The sequence below is a fragment of the Mesoplodon densirostris genome, chromosome 11 (genome assembly GCF_025265405.1).
Source record: "Mesoplodon densirostris isolate mMesDen1 chromosome 11, mMesDen1 primary haplotype, whole genome shotgun sequence".
Lineage (NCBI taxonomy): Eukaryota > Metazoa > Chordata > Mammalia > Artiodactyla > Ziphiidae > Mesoplodon > Mesoplodon densirostris.
In genome coordinates this window covers 56,642,920-56,665,937 of record NC_082671.1, presented here as the reverse complement: position 1 = coordinate 56,665,937, position 23,018 = coordinate 56,642,920, and the positions used below count along the sequence as shown (strand labels likewise).

The 23,018-nt window shown below is 35.9% G+C and overlaps 1 protein-coding gene across 2 annotated transcripts in view; it reads right to left on the bottom strand.

Annotated features, from left to right (window-relative positions):
* The window catches only part of YAF2 (YY1 associated factor 2), a 65,477-nt gene that overhangs the window by 26,535 nt on the left and 15,924 nt on the right, over positions 1-23,018 (bottom strand). Inside the window, exon 3 of one of the 2 annotated variants that reach the window (XM_060112598.1) lies at positions 14,383-14,454. The exons of the other annotated variant lie outside the window; for it this stretch is intronic. Within the exon in view, the coding sequence (XP_059968581.1) occupies positions 14,383-14,454 (72 nt within the window). The remainder of the gene's footprint in view (positions 1-14,382; positions 14,455-23,018) is intronic. 2 annotated transcript variants of the gene reach the window in all.

The following is a 23,018-nucleotide window of genomic DNA, read 5'->3' as shown; positions in this document are numbered from 1 at the left end:
CAAATGGTGAAGATGGATCCAAATATTTTAATCAAGGTAGTACTATCACTCTTCCTCTTACCCTTCTCCCAGTTCTGGAGTTATGTGGTCTACTTTTAGACCTATTCAAGATTACTTTTACATATAGTATAATTTGGTTGTTTATTAAAAAAACATGCTACATAAACTCATTCATTCAGTAAACATTTATCAAATGTTTATTACTGCCAGGAAACATTCTAGGCATGGGAATATAGCAAGGAAAAAAAAATCCCTAGCCTCGCAGAGCTTACATGTTGTGAAATAAAATAAAACTAAGTCTTCTTTATGTATCTCATTATGTCCTACCATAATATTCTAAATCGGTAACATTAAAGCATTTTTTGATGTAGTATAGTCATTCATTCACTCAACAGACATTTACTAAACACCATCTATATACCAGGTCCTACTCTACAGGTATACAGAAATATCCCCTCATGAGCACACATATTAACTGCTAGAGATAGGTACACACACACACACACACACACACACACACACACACACACAAAATATACATATATATATAAAATTTATCTGTATTATTGTAAACAAGCATACACATATATATTATTACATGTGTGTATGAGTAGAAGGTAGGAGTAGAAGAAAAATAAAGCAGGGTATGGGAATAGCACAGAAGTGCTATTTTTCTGCAGGGAAATCAGGTAAGCACTTCTCATGAGGTTACTCTTAAGCAGAGTCCTCAGTGAAGTGCAGGAGGAAGCCATGCAGGTATCTAGATGTGAAACAGTCCAGGAAAGGCAAAACCGACTGTAAAGGCCCTGAGGCAGAAGGCTGGTAAGTTCAAAGAACACTAAGGTGACCAAAATGTCTGAACTGCAATGAACGAGAGAGAAAATGGTAAAATCAGTCTGAAGAGGTGGACAAGGACCAGACCATGCAAAGCCTTCCTTTTCTACAATGGAGATAACTTGGAATTTTATTCTAAGTAGGATGGGAAATGAAGTAGGATGTGAAGGATCTGAATAGGAGAATAACATGATCTGACTAAAGTTAAAACCAAAACTACTTGGCTGCCCTACTTAGAATGGTCAAAATCTAGAACACTGACAACACCAAATGCTGGAGAGGATATGAAGCAAAAGGAACTCTCAGGGGCTTCCCTGGTGGCTCAGTGGTTGAGAGTCCGCCTGCCGATGCAGGGGACACGGGTTCGTGCCCCAGTCCGGGAAGATCCCACATGCCGCGGAGCGGCTGGGCCCGTGAGCCATGGCCGCTGAGCCTGTGCTCCGCAACGGGAGAGGCCACAACAGTGAGAGGCCCACGTACGGCAAAAAAAAAAAAAGGAACTCTCAGGTACAGTCACTTAAGAAGACAGTTTGGTAGCATTTTATAAAACTAAATATACTCTTACCATACAATCTAGCAAGCGTGCTCTTTGGTATTTACCCAAAGGAGTTGAAAACTTATGTCCACACAAAAACCTACATATGGATGTTTACAGCAGCTTTATTCATAATTACCAAAACTTGGAAGAAACCAAAATGTCCTTCAATAGGTGAATGGATAAACTGTAGTACATGCAGACAATGGAATATTATTCAGTGCTAAAAAGAAATGAGTTATCAAGCCACCAAAACACATGGAGGAATCTTAAATGCATATTACTAAGTGAAAGAAGCCAATCTGAAAAGGCAAATACTGTATGATTCCAACTATATGACATTCTGGAAAAGGTGAAAGTATAGAGACAATAAAAAGATCAGTGGTTGCCAGGGGTTGGAGGAGGGAAGGATGGAACAGGCAGAGAACCGAAGACTTTTAGGGCCGTGAAGCTATTCTGCATGATGTTATAATAGTAAATACATGCCATAATATATTTGTCCAAACCCATAGAATGTGTAACACCAAGAGTGAATCCTAATGTAAACAATGAATTTTGGGGGATAATTATGTTTCAATATAGGTTCATCAATTATAACAAATGTAGCACTCTGGTGGGGATGTTGATAATGGGGAAGCTATGCAAGTGTGGAGGCAGGGGATATATGGGAAATCTCTACCTTCCACTCAGTTTTGCTCTGAACCTAAAACAGCTCTAAAGAATAGTCTATTTTAAAAACAAAAACTGATTGCTTTAAAAGAGTGAATATAAATGGTATGAATGACATATCCCCTTGCAAAACAGTCTGGGGGACATATTAAGGTAATGTCCTTCTTATAGTTTCCCAAGTCAATCACATTTAGAGTTTGTGGTCCACAAGGCAACGCTTTGAGACATGAAGATCTATAATTAAATTCTGGCTCTGCTACTGAATGACTTCTGCTCTTATGTAAGTCACTTAACCTTTCTGGACACTGCTTTCTTGAGAAAAGAATTACAATAATAATAGTCATTCTACAAAGGGGTTTGTGAGGATCAAATTAAAATGAGCACTGGAAACTTTAAAAAAAGATTACCTGGCTGCTATTTAGAGACCAGATGGTAGGGGAGCAGAGAGTAATCACAGAAACCAGTTAGGAACTTACTACAATAGGCAGGTAGGAGATGATGGTGACTTATATTAGGAAGGCAACAACAGAGTGTGGAAGAAGTGGCAGAATTCCAAATATATTTTGGAGGTACAACAGACAGGATTTGTAGGTGAATAGGAAGTAAAGGATAAGAGAGTGAGGGGAGAGAGAATGTGTCATCAGAAAGGAGAAGGAATCTGAGGAGAGAAATCTAAGTTCAATTTTGCACATTAAGATTGAGACACCTAGGACTTCCCTGGTGGCACAGTGGTTAAGAATCCGCCTGCCAATGCAGGAGACTAGATTTCGCGCCCTCGTCCGGGAAGATCCCACGTACCGTAGAGCAACTAAGGCCATGCGCCACAACTACTGAGCCTGCGCTCTAGAGCTCGTGAGCCACAACTACTGAGTCAGCGTGCCACAACTACTGAAGCCCACGCACCTAGAGCCCGTGCTCCGCAACAAGAGGAGCCACCACAATGAGAAGTCCACACACTGCAACGAAGAGTAGACCCTGCTCACCCCAACTAGAGAAAGCCTGCATGCAGCAACGAAGACCTAACGCAGCCAAATATAAATAAATTTAAAAAAAAAAGATTGAGATACCTAGAAGACACGAAGTGGAGTTGCCTAAATAACTGTCTAATGTTTCACACTCAAAAAAGTGGGAGATGTTTACATCTAACTTATTGAAAACACTCACTGTTTTACAACCACATCTTAAACATGCATATGGTAAATAGCAAGACCTTCCAAATGCCAGTATCAGTGAAACTATTATACCAACAGGTGATTAAAACAAGACAGACATGCTTTTAACCCTTGGTTAGTTTACAGTTTAGTGTGAGAAACAGAAAAATACACAATTAAAATATATGCACTATGGGAGAAGTCCAAAATGGAGGAAGAAATTTAGGCAGAGATAAAAACTACCTTAATATTACCTATAAATAACACTCATGCTGCACTCACTACGCTGGGTGACGTGCACTGACCATAATGGGTATTATGAACATAGTAGGGTTAGGAAGAAGATAGAATGGGATTGAGATTCTACTAGAAGGGAGATGGAGTAACAAAGAGGTAGGTTAAGAAAGACTGGAAACTCCAAACAGGTACGAAAATTAAACAAAAATTAAGACAAGAAAACAGGTAGCCCAGGAAACCCCAGAATCTGAGCATTTATATATTCAGAGACCAAGTAATCTCATGTTATAAGAATAAAGTTTGGCACTCTTTGATATAACTTACAGAAGATTGTTCTGCTGGTACTGGGACACATGGATAACCATTAGAGGTTACAAATTCATTTACTGAGAATGATCTTCTTAAATGTCCCTCATCTAGGAAAGATGAAACCAAAAAGCTATTAAAATGTCAAGTCACATGTCTTGCACCTTAGTTATGGCTTTATTTTGCAGTATGTTCATTCTCAAACAGTATCAACTAGGGGAAAAAAATGGGTTGATTTGAAAATCTCCAAGCCCTTAGTATCTTAGAGAATGGATACTCAATCCCCATAAAGTAAGATGTTAGATCTCACCTCATAAAAAAGAAGTCTGCATGTAAGGAAACCTTCTGCTTCAGAGCAGTGACTCTGAACCAAGAAAGGAGAGGTCTGTTACCCTGCTGGGGTGAGGGAGCTAACAATGACAGTAATGTGCAGTCGACCCTTGAACAACAGAGAGCTGAGGGGTGACCACCCCCATGCAGTCAAAAATCTGAATATAACTTATAGTTGGCCCTTTGCATCCAGGGTTTCTGCACATCCATGGATTCAATCAGTGGCAGACTATGTAGCACTGCAGAATTTACTATTGAAAAAAATCCACGTATAAGCAGACCCATGCAGTTCAAAGGTCAACTGCATAATGCTACCTACTATAGCCCATGTAGAAGATCCGAGTCTGATATTCTGATGAAAGGAGGAGCTGATACTCTGATTAAAAGCTTATGGGGGGCTTCCCTGGTGGCTCAGTGGTTGAGAGTCCGCCTGCCGATGCAGGGCACACGGGTTCGTGCCCCGGTCCGGGAAGATCCCACATGCCGTGGAGCGGCTGGGCCCGTGAGCCATGGCCGCTGAGCCTGCGCGTCCGGAGCCTGTGCTCCACAATGGGAGAGGCCACAACAGTGAGAGGCCCGCGTACCGCAAAAAAAAAAAAAAAAAAAAAAGCTTATAGGAAGGAAACTTTACAATTTATCTGAAGAAATTACGTAGGCCTGGATATGAGAAAACATTACAGAAAGACCTAAATGGTCTGTCAAATTTAGGAATGCATAGTAGGGTTTCAGGTTACCAATGATCAATAGTAAAGCTAAGCACCTATGAACAGGTGAAGCAATAAAAGAAAAAAAAATACTCAAACCATCTTTAATGAGAAGTAACAGATGGAGAACTATATAAAACCACATGTTTTTCAGATGCTCCAAGTCTGCACTGTATAATACAGAAGCCATATGTGGGTCCTGAGCACGTGATATGTGCTAATCTGAATTGAGATGTGCTCTAAGTATAAAATACACCCCAGATTTTTAAGACTTAATATGAAAAAGATTGTGAAATATCCTGCTAAAAATGGAAAGGGTAATATTTTAGATATATTGAGTTACATTTTAATTTTTTAATTTGGCCACAAGAAATTTTAAAATTATATATATAACTCCTTTTTGTGGCTTGCATTATATTTCTATTGGACAGTGCTGTTATAAATTAGTCATGTTTAATGTGAAGACTTAAGTTAATATGACTATTTTTAACATTTTCATTGAATTTAATAGTTTGTTCCTTTAGTACTAAGTTCCTCTTGGGTACATCCTGAATAAGATGATTTTAATGTGCAGAACAATGACAGCTTACGAGACTGTCCAGAAAACGGACTGAATCAAATATCTGGGGAGGGGCTTGAGCCAGCAGGATTGTTCCACCCAATGTTAACCAGGCTCTCTTCATGTTATCTCTGGCAAAAGGGTTACACAGTAAGAAAGAAGCACTATGTACACATAGAACAGGACTTGACCAATAGTTTAGCCAAATCCATCCAGGATAACAATAAACTTTGTTTTAGGATTTTTCTCAGTTACAATCCTAGTGTTAAACTTACAGTGTAAGATAAATATCTTTCACTATGATTTTTTCAAGCTTACCCATTCTCAGCAATTTTCAGATATTCAAATTCACCCTTTGGGGAAAGAGCTCACCTAATTTCAATTTGCTATAAAGGAAAACACACCTCTCTCATTAGGGTAAAAGGAAATAACTGTATTACTTTTTATGAGATACTATGACAGATTTTAAAAGATAGTGGAATTCTCATAAACACTAATACCATCTGGAAACATTCCATGGTCCATCTGGAAACTTAAAAAGAATGTTGTTTTAGAAAATTAAGAATTTCACAAACAAGATACAGAACATAAAACTTTTACAAGTTAGCACTGACTCAAAGACAGAGAATGCAATATCTGAGAAAAACAACTGAACTATCCCAATATTAGAAGACTACTAATTTTAAAAAAATGTATTGGACTCAGCACAAAGAAAATTATATTGGACTTTAGAGATCCAATATTTCCTACAGATTAAAATATTTCTCAAGTCAGAATTCTTTGGCACAAAACAATTCAAGACTTCATATATAATTCTCAGTCAAACTGCCTTAGACTTTGGTCATCAGTTGAAGAAATGGAACCAGTGGAAGATAACCTAGACGGCTTAAGGAGAACTTTGGGCTCAGGTGTTAGTTAATTTGAGAGCGAAGTGTCAAAGTGCATTCATTTCAACATCCAGGGGTCTACTAAGCACAAGGTATTAAACTAAGTTTTGGAGATATAATGGTGAACAAGCTACAGTCTCTGACCATTATAGAATTTACTCTCTCATAGTTTTGTAAAAGAATAAGAAGTAGGATTGCTATCAATATTTCATTGCCCGTTTCTCTTGCCCCAACTCAAGACATTTCCCCCTTCTCCTATTTGTATATGGAGGGGAAAGGGTGGGGATGGAGACGCAGGGAAGAAGAGATAGGGACATAACATACTGAGTTAAAAGTATTTTTCTCATCTCTTTCCCTGTTCAACTCTTAAAGACAGAGGGTGAAAGCACCCTATCCCCAGCACCTAACCCAGGGTCTGGCACTTACCTGCTGCTCACTGTCTCAGAACTAGACTAAATTACAGCCATTTTGCTAGGGCCACTGCTTTTTTCTTTTTCTATATAACCAATACCAAGAATAAATAAAGATTAAAACAATAAAGGTCTATCTTTCCAGTGTTTCCTTTTACAAAAATAAGCATATACATACATTAAGTACAGATGTTTAAAAGCTATAATGTACATATTACTTTACTTATATTACTTTTATATTAAGGAAAAACATGCAGTTCCACAAGCTAGTTTCTTTTACCACTATCATTAAGATCTCTCTCACCTCCCAACCCCATCCAGGGGTAACAACTACCATGAGTTTGGTGTAAATGAGATCATATTGTATGCATCATTCTGCAATACCTTTTCCTTGCATTTATGGTCTCTCCATAATTATAAACATCAAAAGGTGGCATGGCATACTGGACTCTGGAGCCAGGCCACTGAGGTTCAATCCTAGCTTTGAATCCCAGCTCTGCTATCTACTACCTATGAGAGTAGGTAGGGTTATTTACCTCTCTATGCTTCAGTATTCCCATCTATAAAATGGAAATAATGACAGTACCTATTTCTAAGTTCTCATGAGGACTAAAATATTTAATGTTTATAAAATTCCTGGGCATAGACAGTAGAATCTGTTTCTTAAATTAAAAAAAATCACTGACAATAACCTAATCATAGATCTAGGTAATTCTTCATTAAATAACTTTTATATCTTATTTTATTTATCCATGCCTCTTATTGTAGACATTTAGATATTTTTTCCAAATGAATATCCCTGCATAAATCTCCCTGGGCAAATGTGCGAGTTTCTCTAGACTAATACCTTGAATAGTAATTGCTAGATACTAGGTATGCACATTTTAAATTGTGTAACACTTATCTGATCCGGAGCTTTGCAATCTAATGAGGCTAAGCATACTCTCAGTCCAATTTCCAGTTTCCCTACAAATGAGGCTAAGCATATTCTCAGTCCAATTTCCAGTTTCATCTGCTGTGAATTGCCTTACTATCCATTGTTCATTTTATTTGTATCACCTATAGTACCTCTTTTTTTTTTTTTTTTTTTTTTCGGTATGCGGGCCTCTCACTGTTGTGGCCTCCCCCGTTGCGGAGCACAGGCTCCGGACGCACAGGCTCCGGACGCGCAGGCTCAGCGGCCATGGCTCACGGGCCCAGCCGCTCCGCGGCATATGGGATCCTCCCAGACCGGGGCACGAACCCGTATCCCCTGCATCGGCAGGCGGACTCTCAACCACTTGCGCCACCAGGGAGGCCCTATAGTACCTCTTTTGATCTTTACATATTCTGGACACAAATCCACTGGACATTACAGACATTACACATATCTCCCAGATGTGACATTATGTTTTAGTTTGGTTTATGATACCTTACATTAAACCTAAGTTTTTCTTTTTGAGGTAGTCAAATCCTTGATGTTTTTTTATCCTTGAAGGTTCATTCTTTTTTTCTTGACTTGTTAAAGAAGGCCTTACATATCCTAAAGATACATATTCTTCTATACTTTCCTCTTTTTAAAAAAGTTTCTCATGTTTAGTGTTTAATTCAACTGGAATTTATTTCTGCATATGGTCTGAAGTATAAATCTAGTTTTCCCCCATATAGAAAAACCAATTCAACAGTCCACATTTTCTTTCCCTGCTGATAGAAGATGCCATCTCTAGCACCTACCAACTTCTCAAATATATATGGATCCATTTCTGAACTCTCTATTCTGTTTTATTAATCTGTCTTTTCCTGTATTAAGACTATACTACTTTAAATACCATAAGGCTTTACTTTTCTTTGAGGTATAATTTATATAAAGTATACAAGTACTCAAGTACTACGTACAGCCTGATTTTTAAATATGTACTATACCCCTGTGTGATCCAACTCAGACCAAGACATTAACATTTCTCATGCTCCAGGACGCTCCTCATATCCCTTCTCAGTCAGTACCATGCTTCCAAGATAACCACTATTCTGACCTCGAGCACCACAGATTAGTTCTGTTTTTGAGCTTCCTAGAAATGAAATCATACAATATGAACTCTTTTGTGTCTCACTTCTTTTGCTCAACATTTAGTCTAGAAGTTTCATCTCATGTTGTGTGTAGCAGTTTAATTTTTTTCATGCTATGTAGGATTCTATTCTAAATATCATAATTTTAAGATTAGTCTAGATATCCAACAGTGCAACTCCCTCTTCCTTGTTCTTTTTCTTCTTTCAGAGCTGTCTTGGTTATTCATGTGCCTTTACTTTTGTATATGAAGGTCATTTTCCACCAAAAAAGAAAACAAAATCCTACTGAGATTTTTGTCTGAAATTACATATAAATCACAGAGAAGTTAATTTTTTAGCAATATTTATACTTCCCACTAATAATTATAGTATATCCTTTTATTCATGTTTACTTTTATGTCCTTCAATAAACCCTTGGGTACTTTATAGAATTTGCTGTAAAAGAGGTATTTTTCATTTTCTAACTGGTTGTTGTCAATTTGAATACTGAGCTTGTATCCAGTAACACTGAATTCTCTTATTAGTACAGTCTGTTGATTTTTTAAAAAAATTTTTCTAGGGATATGTTCATCTCACTTTTCTTCTTTTCCAATCCTTTTGTATTTTATTTCTATTTTTTTCTTATCTTATTAGTAGAGATATACTTGTCTTATTCCTGACGTTAAAGGGAATGTTTCTAAGGTTTCGCCATTAAGCATGACACTTGCTGTTTGAAAGACAGCCTTAACTGGAAGAAAAAAGTTCATTTCTCTTCATGGTTTGAGGGTTACCTTTTTAAAAAACATTAATGAGTGCTGAGTTTTATCATATACTTTTACCAAATCTTTCAAGATTTTTTCCCTAAATCTTATCATATAAATTACATTGATATAATTTTCAAATATTGAACTGTCTTTACATTCTTATCCTAATTAAAATTTTTCAAGAAAAAATAAAATAATAAAATAATAAAATTTTTATCTCTTCATAAATGAGATTGAATGTAATATATTTTTCCTTGTATATTCTTTTCAGTTTAGGTTTCAAGGCTAAATTTGTCTGATAAACAACAGGGCAGCTCTCCCTCTTTTTGTATTATCTGGGTCAGTTTGTATAAAATTGGGATTACCTGTTCCCCAAAAGTATATGTGAAATTATGATTACAAAATCACAATTAAAACTACTCCTTCTGATACTACTTCACACCAATTTTAGGATGGCTTTAATCAAAAAGGGAGATAATGAAAATGTTGGTGAGGGTGTAGAAAAACTAGAACCTTCATACATTGCTGGTGGGAAAGTAAAACGGTACAGCTGCTCTGGAAAACAGTCTGGTAGCCCCCCAAAAGGTTAAACAGGGTTACCATAAACCCAGCATTCTACTCCTAGGTATACACCCAAGAGAAATGAAAACACATGTTCACACAAAATCTTTCACACAAATGTTGGTACCAGGAATATTCATAATAGGCAAAAAACAGGAAAAAAAATCCAAATATACATCAACTGATGTGGTATATCCACACAATGAAATACTATTTGGCCATAAAAAGGAATGAAGTATATTGATACACGCTACAACATGGCTAGACCTTAAAAATATTATGCTAAATGAAAGAAGTAAACCACAAAAGGCCATAAACTGAATGATTCCATTGTGTGAAATGTGTAGAACTGGCAAATCTATAGAAACAAAGAGTAGATTAGTGGTTGTCTAAGGCTTGAGGGTTTGTGGAGAATTGGGACTGACTGCTAATATGTTCGTGGTTTCTTTCTGAGGTGATGAAAATATTCTAAAATTGACTGTGGTAATTATTGAACAATTCTGTAAAAATATTAAAAACCATTAAATTGTACATTTTAAATGGGTAGGTGGTATGATTTATGAACTATAGCTCAATTAAGTTGATATTTAAAAAAACTTCTTGGGGAAATTTACTATAGCTTCAATGTCTTAGTGGTTTTTAGTTTCTATGGATTTTCTTTTTCTTGTACAATTTTTGTATGATTTTTTCCCTAGAAAACAGACCATTTCACCAGGTTTTTAAAATTTATATACACATAAATTAATAGTGATTTCTTATGGTTTTAAAAATTACAATTACTATTTGTAATTATATCCCATTTTATAACTTTATTATTTGTGTCATCTGCTTCTTGGTGAGTACTTCCAGAACTTAATCAACTGAAAAGAGCCAGCTTCAATTTGAATGAACATTGCTACTATTTCTATTGTTGATTACTTTCTATTTCATCAAATTCTTTTATTTTCATTTCCTCTTTCCTTCTTTCTTTGGTTTTACTTTTTACTTTTTTTAGTTTTTTGAGCTGTATATCCGGGTCACTTATTTTCTTTCAACCTAATACATGCATTTAAGGTTATACGTTTACCCCTAAGCACTGCTTTTCTTATATCCCTCAAGTTCTGATACAATGCTTTTGTTGTGCTTCAGTTCTAATTATTTCATAATTTCCACTATTTTTTTAATCCTTGAAAATTCTTAGTCATTTTTTTCTTCAATATTGCTTCTCTACCATTCTCTGTATTCTCTCTTCTGAAACCCTAATTAGAGATACATTGGAGCTTTTCAATCTATTCCTAAGGTGTCTTAGTTTTTCTTTTCTATTTTTCATCTCTTTATCTCCCTGTGCTCTAGTCCTAGAAGAGTTAACCAGTTTTATCTTGAAATTAACAACTTCTCTCTTTAGCTACATCTAATCTTCTATTTTGCCCAATGATTTTTTAAAAATTTATTTATTTTATTTATTTATGTTTGGCTGCATTGGGTCTTTGTTGCTGCACGTGGGCTTTCTTTCGTTGCGGCGAGTGTGGACTACTCTTCGTTGCAGTGCACGGGCTTCTCGCTGCGGTGGCTTCTCTTGCTGTGGAGCACAGGCTCTAGGCACGTGGGCTTCAGCAGTTGTGGCGCACAGGTTTAGTTGCTCTGTGGCATGTGGGATATTCCCAGACCAGGTATTGAACCCATGTGCCCTGCACTGGCAGGCAGATTCTTAACCACTGCACCACCAGGGAAGTCGCCCAATGATTATTTTAAAACTAGATATATTTTTCATTTTCAAGATTTCAATTGGTTAATTTATATATCTACATATAGTTTTTTCTTGATTATTCTTATTCAATTATAATAGAATACGCTCTGAATAATAAAAAAGGAATAGATATACTTTAATCTAATATACTTTTAGGTGAAATGTTCTTTGAAAAGTTCTCCATTATAAAATTCTTCTTTAATGTCAAAAAAAAATACTTCTTAAGGGCTCTCTTGACTGCTATTCTACCGAATGTTATCCCACTGTGCCTCCCTGCATCAAGGCATGGAAAGAATAAGTCCTATTATTGCCATTTTAGAATTAGAGAAACTGAAGCACAATAAAGTTCTTTATAAAATACTTTCTCCCTAACTTTTCTTTGAAAAATATCAGAGCCACAGAGAAGTTGAAAGTACAATGTATACCACCGTACCCTTCACCTAGATTTAAAATTGTTAAAATTTTCCAGATCTGCTCTCTCTCTCCTTTTCTCTCTCTTTACATACACATATCACCACATCCTGATACCCACACATTTTTCTTCTGAACTCATCATGATATTTCACTTGTAAATATTTCAGCATGCATCTCTAAAGAACAAGTTCATGCTCATACCATATCACACTAAAAAAACCAGGAGACTGAAGAGTCAGCAGATTCAAACACTTAAATCATCTGACTAACTGTTCTTCATTTTGGCTTGTCTAATTAGACCTGAAGTGGTTGTCTGGTGATTATTTAGAAGTGACACTCAATCTATCAAAAATCATTTCCTTCCTTCAGTGACCTTGAAATCAGATTTCGTTTACTGCTTCATCAGACAGGTATCTGAAATCCAAGCATTTCTGAAAAAATCAAGCAATAATCTTCTAAGATATTTCAACCTCAAAAATCAAGTGTACTACTACACAGAGTCTTAAAGTGAATACAATCGAATTAACACTCTCAAAGCTATACATTCTTTTCTAATGTGCAATGGAAGTTTACAGTGTATTAAACAATTATAATTTCACTATACCAGCTTTGAAGGAAAAAAGTTGTTGTTCTTAAGAAAAATATACAGTACAAACAGGATTGATTAGCCAAATGAACCTGTTTTATAAATGAAAAAACTGGCAAGTATATTTGTGATTCTACATGAAAACTAATTTTTCAATGGGCACGATTTAATCTCAGTCACTAATGTTAGGAAGTAAGATAACAATAAAATCCTATCCTTGCTCTCAAAGACCATACAAGTCAGCTTAAGAGTTTTACATCAGAAGAAATAACAATCAATACAACCTGAAGCTAATATTTAAAGCTAAACTGTGTCATACAGATAAGAATTATACCTACAATCACAGAAATATTTAAGATGAAAGTACAATCAAATAATAGCTACTAAGAGAAGCTACTATGTGCCACTAGGTACTGTTCTAAGTACATTCCAAGAATTAGTTAATTCAATCCTCATAACAATCTCATTTTTCCACTTAAGAAGCAGAAATAACAGAGTGCCAGCATAACATGATTTATGTAAGGAGTAGGACCTGACCTCAACCTTAAAGTATAGAGAAGAATGAAAAGAGGGTCATTTCAAGAAAATGGAAAAGCACAAGCCAAAGCATAAATATGAGAAGTATCCTGGTAAGACCAAAACAAAAGTTTCAAATTGAAGAAATTAAGGCTGGATAAATAGGATGGGATTAGATTATGGAAGGCCCTAAGTACCCAGCAAATGGATGAAATTTTATAAACAGCAAGAGCACGGCACCACTACAGGTCTGTATGTGCTATAAGTGGCCTTTTAACAATGGTAACCTGGTAACAATGCAGAATGAGTGAGAGAGAAATGGGAAGCAAGGAACTCTGTCCAATTCTAACACTTACATAAATAAATCGGGTTGGTACATGAGGAATCACAGAGCTCACGGTGAACCAACTATGTCACCCCGTCACATCAATAAGCCAATCCATTATGAACAATGAAGTGGTAAGTCTAATTGCAACATACCCGGAATTATTTCCAAATATACCTTCAATGAAATTAAAAGGTACACTGAAAACTAGGTCAGTAAGAAGTAAAACTATTCTTGCTGTTTACTACTATGCCAAAAGAATCTGGCCGAATTTGACATAAGCAGAAATTTTACAGTACAAGTATCTACTTCAATAAAACAAACATCACGAATAAAGGAATTAAAATAATCCAACATATAGCTTCCTCACACTGCTTTAGAACTCTTACACTATTTATCAAAAGGTAATAAATATATAATTTTTATAAACAGCTATTATGTAAATGTATACTTTAAAATTAATGTCACATTTATTCATGTACCCGTTAAGCACTAGGTATTTATCATCCATACAATAAATTCTATAATCCACATCAAACTTATAAAAAGAGGCTATCCCAAACAACTTCCTCTCTTTGTAATTAAATGAACTCCTAAAGAGAAGAAATGTGGGAAAAAAATCTTAAGTCTGTGAAAACTAGATTACTTACCAGCAACTTGAGTTATCCTATTGGGTCTTTTCCCTCACAGATCCACCTCTCTTGCCCTTCTGTCCAGCATGAGAATCTTCCTGATGGGCATCCACTGGAACTGAGGGGGCATGCAGTACAGACGCATATGTAAGAAAGTTGGGGGGAGGGGATTTGGGAGATGCTAGAGACATGCTTCAGTGTGCTTGCTTACCTTCCTGAAATTGGAAATTTCAACGGTCCCTTGGTCCTCGAGGCATTCACAATAACTTCAAAGAATGTGGATCTGTGGAGATTACCCAATAGGAGAACTCCAGTTACTGGTAAGTGATCCAGCTTTTTCTTCTCTATCAGAATAAGAAAATTATTTAAATTTATTTGAGATTATTAATACATGTAGAACTACAGGGGACAGAGTTGTAAATTCATCAGATTATTATATATGAATGCACCAAAGTAAATACAGAAACAATGTGCTAACTATGAGGTCAACAGAAACTTCTGGCATTATCAGAAACACAAGGAAAAGAAAATGATCTGAATGGTTTCATTTTAAAATCTCCACTGTAACAACAGCTATATTTTAATATATAAAAAATCAGCTATCAGACTATTCTATCTCACTAAAACACCACCATCATTTTTTAATATTAGTAAAGGATAATTAGTTGATCAAAATCTACCATTTCTTAACTAGCCATTGTCATTAACATTGCTTGAATTTTGGTGTAGAGGCCACCACAGTGGGTTAACAATCTGTAAGACTTCAAATAAAAAGCATCAATGCAATTCCCATTCATCACTCAATAAGTCTTTAAAATAACCATTTGTCACCTACAACCAACCAACCACATACACATATATAAGTATACACATATATAAGTATGTCCACACACACAAAAAAAGAAAAGTATGCCAGGCCACTGATAAACAATGATGCTGATTTTAACGTAAATAATTGTACAAAGTAGTACAGTAATATTTTTGATTAACTGTTATATTTTTTATTTTTATAGCAATAGATTATTTTATTTTTTTCCATTTATTTTTTTTACATCTTTACTGGAGTATAGTTGCTTTACAATGTTGCGTTAATTTCTGCTGTATAACAAAGTGAATCAGCTATACGTATACATATATCCCCATATCCCCTCCCTTCTTGCATCTCCCTCCTACCCTCCCTATCCCACCCCCTAGGTGGTCACAAACCACTGAGCTGATCTCCCTGTGCCTATGCAGCTGCTTCCCACTAGCTATCTATGTTACATTTAGTAGTGTATATATGTCAATGCTACTCTCTCACCTCCTCCCAGCTTCCCCTTCCCACCCGCCCCCCATGTTATACTTTTTAAATTGGACCTGTCATTGAAAAACAAAAAACTATTTCTAACAGAAGAAAAGTCTCCTCAACAGAACTTTATTTCAGGTTCACATGAAGACTGCCTTTACCTTCAACTCAATACATATTAATCAGGTACATGTTCATTTTAATGTGCTAGAGCAGTGATGACTTCAAACACTAATTCTTACTGAAGATACAGATACGTTTCAGTTATAGTCTTCCCTGCTACCATTATGCTCCTATTCAATAATTATCCCCTACCTTCAAGAAACATACGGTTTCATGGATCTTCGTTCTATGGAAAAAATTAAAGATAATGTATAGTTTTTCCTTTGTTTTAAGAGTAAACAGGATAAAATGGTGTATAAAATCATTACTCAACAAAAACAAACTGAAAATGTAATTCTAATGAAAATCTTAAAGGGTCAATCTTGTTATAAGGTAATATTTGTAAAGGTTGACAGCACCATGTCAACTGATTTTTCCTAGATTCCCACTTAAAGATAGAAATTGTCTTGGACAAATTATATCCATTTTTATATAAATCTGAGTTTTAAAAAATAATAGTAATTAATGCATTAGCTTTTTTGTTTTTTGGATGAGTTAGCATCCTTTGTTTTTATTTTTCTTTTCACTTTTTTTTTTAACATCTTTTTGGGAGTTTAATTGCTTTACACTGTTGCGTTAGTTGCTGCTGTATAACAAAGTGAATCAGCTATACGTACACATATATCCCCAAATCTTCTCCCTCTTGTGTCTCCTTCTCACCCTCCCTATCCCACCCCTCTAGGAGGTCACAAAGCACCGAGCTGATCTCCCTGTGCTACGCAGCTGCTTCCCACTAGCTATCTATTTTACATTTGGTAGTGTATATATGTCCATGCCACTCTCTCATTTTGTCACAGCTTACCCTTCCCCCTCCCCATATCCTCAAGTCCATTCTCTATGTCTGCGTCTTCATTCCTGTCCTGCCCCTAGGTTCTTCAGAACCTTTTTTATTTTAGATTCCATATATATGTGTTAGCATACAGTATTTGTTTTTCTCTTTCTGACTTACTTCACTCTGTATGACAGACTCTAGGTCCATCCACATCACTACAAATAACTCAATTTTGTTTCTTCTTATGGCTCAGTAATATTCCATTGTATATATGTGTCACATCTTCTTTATCCATTCATCTGTCAATGGACACTTAGGTTGCTTCCATGTCCTGGCTATTGTAAACAGTGCTGCAGTGAACATTGTGGTACATGACTCTTTTTGAATTATGGTTTTCTCAGGGTATATGCCCAGTAGTGGGATTGCTGGGTCATATGGTAGTTCTATTTTTAGTTTTTTAAGGAACCTCCATACTGTTCCCCATAGTGGCTGTATCAATTTACATTCCCACCAACAGTGCAAGAGGGTTCCCTATTCTCCACACCCTCTCCAGCATTTATTGTTTGTAGATTTTCTTCGATGATGGCTATTCTGACCGGTGTGAGGTGATACCTCATTGTAGTTTTGATTTGCATTTCTCTGATGATTAGTGATGTTGAGCATCCTTTCATGTGTTTGTTGGCAATCTGTATATCCTCTTTGGAGAAATGTCTATTTAGGTCTTCTTCCCATTTCTGGATTGGGTTGTTTTTTTGACATTGAGCTGCATGAGCTGCTTAATGCATTAGCTTTTAAATGACCCATTCAGGCAAACAGTGGCACTACACAGAACTCAATTTCTAACTGTAATACAGAGATAACTGCCAAAAGGGCCATCTAGTTAACTAGATTCCTCGTTAACATCTATTCCCTGAAAAGTAAGCAAGTACGTGGCATGAAGGTTCTACGTGTTTGGGTTGATGCAACAGATACAGGAGCAATAATCCAAATATTTTATCCTTATGGTATAAGCTAGTATAAAAGTTGTCATTAAGAACTAAATTATAATATACAATTTTAATTTATAGCAACACATGCAGTCTCTATTTAGACTCAGATCTTATGAACTGAAAATAAAACCAAGTGCATTTTAAAAAATAATCTGAGAATCAAAATATCTTGAAAATATTTTAAGGTAACCAAAAGGTTCACTTAAGAGACCAGCATTCAAAGCTGTTTGTTGTTGTTGTTATCATAGCATGAGCTCAACTAAGATGGATTTTATCAGAACAGCTGAGAAAAGAAATTCCAGAAATTAGGGTACTCTATTCAAAAGTATCCTCTGTAAGCTCTACTAATTGTAACGCCCATCCACAGAAAGGTACTCCTTAGTAATCAAGAACCTAATCAAGTGTTTCACTAATGAGAATCTACTGCATGAAATCAATTTGAACTTTTGAAAAAACTGTTCAGAAAAAAAGAGTTAGCTAACTTTCACTTCCACTACTACCCATTAGTTTAGACATTATATTTTGGCCGGAAGCAACTTAAATTACAACTGGTTTTGTGATTCCAAGTACATTATTTTCTAACTTTCAATTAAGATTTAAAATTCTAATGCAAGGTATTATAGCTGTGGAAAGTTGTTCGTGGTAAATCCTGGACTTGAAATCCTTTAGCAGTGTAATAAAATTCAACACTATACATATATTCACACATATTTCAGTGACATTATTGATGGTTCATAAATATGGGGGGATGTGTGTACCTCAGTTAACCAAAATAAGGTCAAAAGTGAATTATACACTTACTTACTAAATAACATTATTTACAGAAACTGTCATCCTTATTTGCTCCTTAAACAGCTCATCAGATAATCCGTTTCTTAATTAAATTTTCCTTTCCTTCAGACTTATCCACTACTTAGCTCTACATGAACACATAAAGAAACAAACAAAAACAGTACTATTTTCTTAACATAAATTAACCTAAAATCAAGATGGAAAAAACTGTATTTATCCGTAAAATAGGGGTAACAGCAGAACCTACTTCACAGAACAATTGTGAGAATTAAGTTAATAAAAATATAAGTAATGCATTTAAAAACCATGCCTGGAATCTAACCATATATCAAATTGTAACATAACCACCCAGAAACGGAATTATTTTCAAATGATTTTATATATCTTTAAAGAACTATTAAAAAAATTCTAAGTTTAGAGATTTAGTGTTTGTATTAATTTTGGTACTGTTGGCTCTCTTTATCCAGGGGTTCTGCATCCACAGGTTCAACCAACCATACATCAAAAATATTCGGAAAAAAAATTCCACAAAGTTCCAAAAAGCAGAACATGCTAACAACTATTTACATAGCACTTATATTGTATTAGGAATTATAAGTAACCCAGAGATGATTTAAAGTATATGGGAGGATGTATGCAGGTTTATGTTTAACTCCTACACCATTTTAGTAAGGGACTTGAGCATCTTCAGATTTTGGTAACCAAGAGGGTCCCAGAACCAACCCCCCATAGATTCCAAGGGATGACTGTACTATTATTTTGAAACTATACTCTTTATATTGCAAGATAAAGAAAATAAGTAATTTATGGTATTGATTAGGACTCACGATGTGCAGCATGAAAGAGATATAAAACACATGAATATTGAAAGTGCAAACACCACTTATACAAAAATACATATAATTTGGAAATAGTTAAGAAAACATTCTAGACAGTAGTTACTAAGTAAATCACTATCATTATCCTACCAATATATAAACTGTATCTGCTAATATTACAAAATCAGCCATTCTATTAGATTTACTAGTAAAGAAAGCTCCTCAGACCGTTAAAGTTGCCAGAAACATTTACACAAATCATTTTCCATGTTCCAATACCTGATTTTTATTTATAAGCTAGAATTTTAGAACTGCAACTGCTGACAAATTCTAAAAGGAAAGTATGAGAAAAATAGTACATATTCATGTTCTTGACTGACATTAGACAGTAAAGGTACTAATATTCAATCTGTTCAGAAAAGCTGAAGTGGAGGGATGCCAGCAGGTAAGCTCTAGGTCCCTAGAACCCCTGCTCTGGACAGAACAGCTCTCCATTTATCTATTTTATATTTTGGGTTTCCTCCATAAGCTTCCCTTTCAGGAAAGAATTCTGCAACCACCACAAAAAGTTTTAAACTTTAAAGGACCGTGTGATGAGCAGCCTTTTAAGATGGTCCACTATGATCCTACCTCCTGGTATGCATGCCCTTCTGTAATCTCCTCCGAGTATGGGCTGGATTTAGTGACTCACTTCTAAGGAACAGAATTTGGCAGAAGTAATGGATGTCACTCCCAAAATTAGGTTATAAAAAGACGGTGGCTCCCGTTCTGGTGACTTTCACCCAGATATCTTGCTTTGGGGTAAGCAAGCTGCCATGTTGTGAGCAGCCCCATGGAGAGGCCCACATGACCAATAAATGAATGTATCTGGCCAACAACCAGAGTCCTGAGGCCTGCCAACAGCTGGAAGAAGGTATTCTAAGGCCTGCTGACAACCCTGAGTGAGCTTAGATGTGGATCCTCCCTCAGTTGAGCCTGAGAGATCCTGAGCCAGAATCACCTGCTAAACGGCTTCTGAATTCTTGACAAGGAAGGAAAGAAGGAAGAAAGGAAGGGAGTGAGAGAGGGAGGGAGGGAGAGAAGATAATAAATGCTGATTGTTTTTGACCACTGAGTTTCGTGGTAACTTGTTATAAAGCAACAGGTAACTAATACGGAAAGCATTACAAAGTAATTAGTATTAAGCTAAAAGTTGCAAAGTGAATATTAATTATGTTCCTAAAAAGGAACTCACAGAAAATATGAGTTAATGGGTGGGGGCCCAATTTGGAATTTGGTTCTTGGTTTTTAGGTCCAAAAATTCAACCTAAAGCTAAAGCAGGTAAGACTCAACTGAACTATACCAACCAACCTCCTCAAACTGATTAATAAATCACACGCCACCTTCCAGGGCACTTCCTTCCCAACAACTCTGGATGGAACTGAAGCATTACAAAGAATTGCATAATGCACACAGTCTAAGTGTGCAGCAGCCCTGAAAACTGGTTGTTGTGTCTACAAGCTACTTTTTTTAATTGAAAATTTTTAAAGTTTAAGATGCAGTTAACTTAAATATAAAGAAGCCTACATTACTACCACTCCAGAATAAAGCACCATTCTAGCAACCGCCAAATAACATCTCTCACTTCCTACCACCTCCTGTACTATGCTAAACACTAACCAGTTGGCTGTGTGGTTTTTCTTTTTATATCATTTTATGTTCTAGTCATTCTTCCTAAGGATACCTTAATCACATTAATTGATCTTCAACAATATTTTGATCTTCCTAATTTGACAAATACCCAAGTCCCATAATTAAGCACCACATTTTATAAACCATATCTTAAAATGGGATACTTCTGTAGAAAAGTAATATCCTCTATTCTTAATAGTTTCTAGTTCAAGGAAACATTTTCCTGATCCTAGTCCAAAATGCGAGAAGCATTAGTCCTTCACTAGCTAATCATAGTTAGTATCCAAGTTAAAGATCGGTTGGCCAAAAGGTTCATTCGGTTTTTTCCATAAGATGGCTCTAGTAGCACTTAGTTGTCTTTAACTTCATTCGAAACAATTTTGTTAGACTGTATGTGACAGCTGTCGTATCAGCGTGCATTTTAAAAAAGACTTATCAAATTGGTGAATTTCTGTGTAGACATTTTAATATTGAAGATGGAAGAAAATAAGCAACATTTTCGGCATATTATGCTTTATTATTTCAAGAAAGGTAAAAACGCAACTGAAACACACAAAAAAGGTTTGTGCAGTTTTCTGAAGTTTCATGCTGGAGATTTCTCACTGGACGATGCTCCATGGTCAGGTAGACCAGTTGAAGTTGATCAAATCGAGACATTAATTGAGAACAATCAACAATATACCACGCAGGAAATAGCCAAATTAATATCAAAATACCCAAATTAAGCGCTGAAAAACATTTGCACCAGCTTGGTTATGTTAATCGTTTTGATGTTTGGGTTCCACGTAAGTTAAGTGAAAAAAAACCTTCCTGACCGTATTTCCACATGAGATTCTCTACTGAAACATAACGAAAACATTCTGTTTTGAAAACAAATTGTGACAGGCAATGAAAAGTGGATACTGTACAATAATGCGGAACAGAAGAGATCGTGGGGCAAGCGAAATGAACCAACACCAACCACACCAAAGGCCGGTCTTCATCCAAAGAAGGTGATGTTGTGTATATGGTGGGATTGGAAGGGAGTCCTCTATTATGAGCTCCTTCTGGAAAACCAAACAATTAATTCCAACAAGTACTGTTCCCAATTAGACCAACTGAAAGCAGCACTCGACAAAAAGCATCTGATATTAGTCAACAGAAAACACATAACCTTCCATCAGGATAACACAAGACCGTGTGTTTCTAAAACTGTTACAGCTTGGCTGAGAAGTTCTGATTCATCCACCGTATTCACCAGACACTGCACCTTCAGATTTCCGTTTACTTCCATCTTTACAAAATTCTCTTAATGGACAAAATTTCAATTCCCTGGAAGACTGTAAAAGGCACCTGGAACAGTTCTTTGCTCAAAAAGATAAAAAGTTTTGGGAAGACAGAATTACGAAGTTGCCTGAAAAATGGCAGAAGGTAGTGGAAAAAAAGGGTGAATATGTTGTTCAATAAAGTTCTTGGTAAAAATGAAAAACGTATCTTTTATTTTTACTTAAAAACCAAAGGCACTTTTTGGCCAACCCAATACACAAAAATAACAGCTAACAATACTCTGAATGCCAACAATTATGTCAACACAATAAGGAAATCAAACTTTTACTTTGCAGTTTCAAATTCTTTTTCTCACCTTTTCTAACCATATTAAAATTAATCTAACGAGATTCTAAGCCCTGTATTAATTTTCAAATCAATTCTTAATAACTATCTCTAAAACATAAGTGCATATTCTTGATGTAAAACAGATTTATTTATTTATTTTTAAATAAATTTATTTATTTTATTTTTATTTTGGCTGCATTGGGTCTTTGTTACTGCACGTGGGCTTTCTCTAGTTGCAGAGAGCAGGGGCTACTCTTCACTGCATTGCGTGGGCTTCTATCGCGGTGGCTTCTCTTGTTGCAGAGCACGGGCTCTAGGCATGCAGGCTTCAGTAGTTGTGACGTGCGGGCTCTAGAGCACAGGCTCAGGAGTTGTGGAGCACGGGCTTAGTTACTCTGCGGCATGTGGGATCTTCCCGGACCAGAGCTCGAACCCATGTCCCCTGCATTGGCAGGCAGATTCTTAACCACTGCGCCACCAGGGAAGTCCTGTAAAACTGATTTCTAAAACAATGACAAATTTTTCTAATATAATAACTTTCAAATAGTCTGAAGTCAACAGTAATAGTGTAACCTACTGACTATATTCTAAATAATAACTTTGTTATTCAGCACTCATAAAATCTGAATAATGGATATTAAGTTAAATGAACTTACACTTCTCAAAAGAGATAACACACAAGTGGGCTTATTAGAGCTTGTCTAGCATGGCATTAAAAGGTCACAAAATTATTTTTTGTCTTAAAAAAATTCTGAATCATGGGG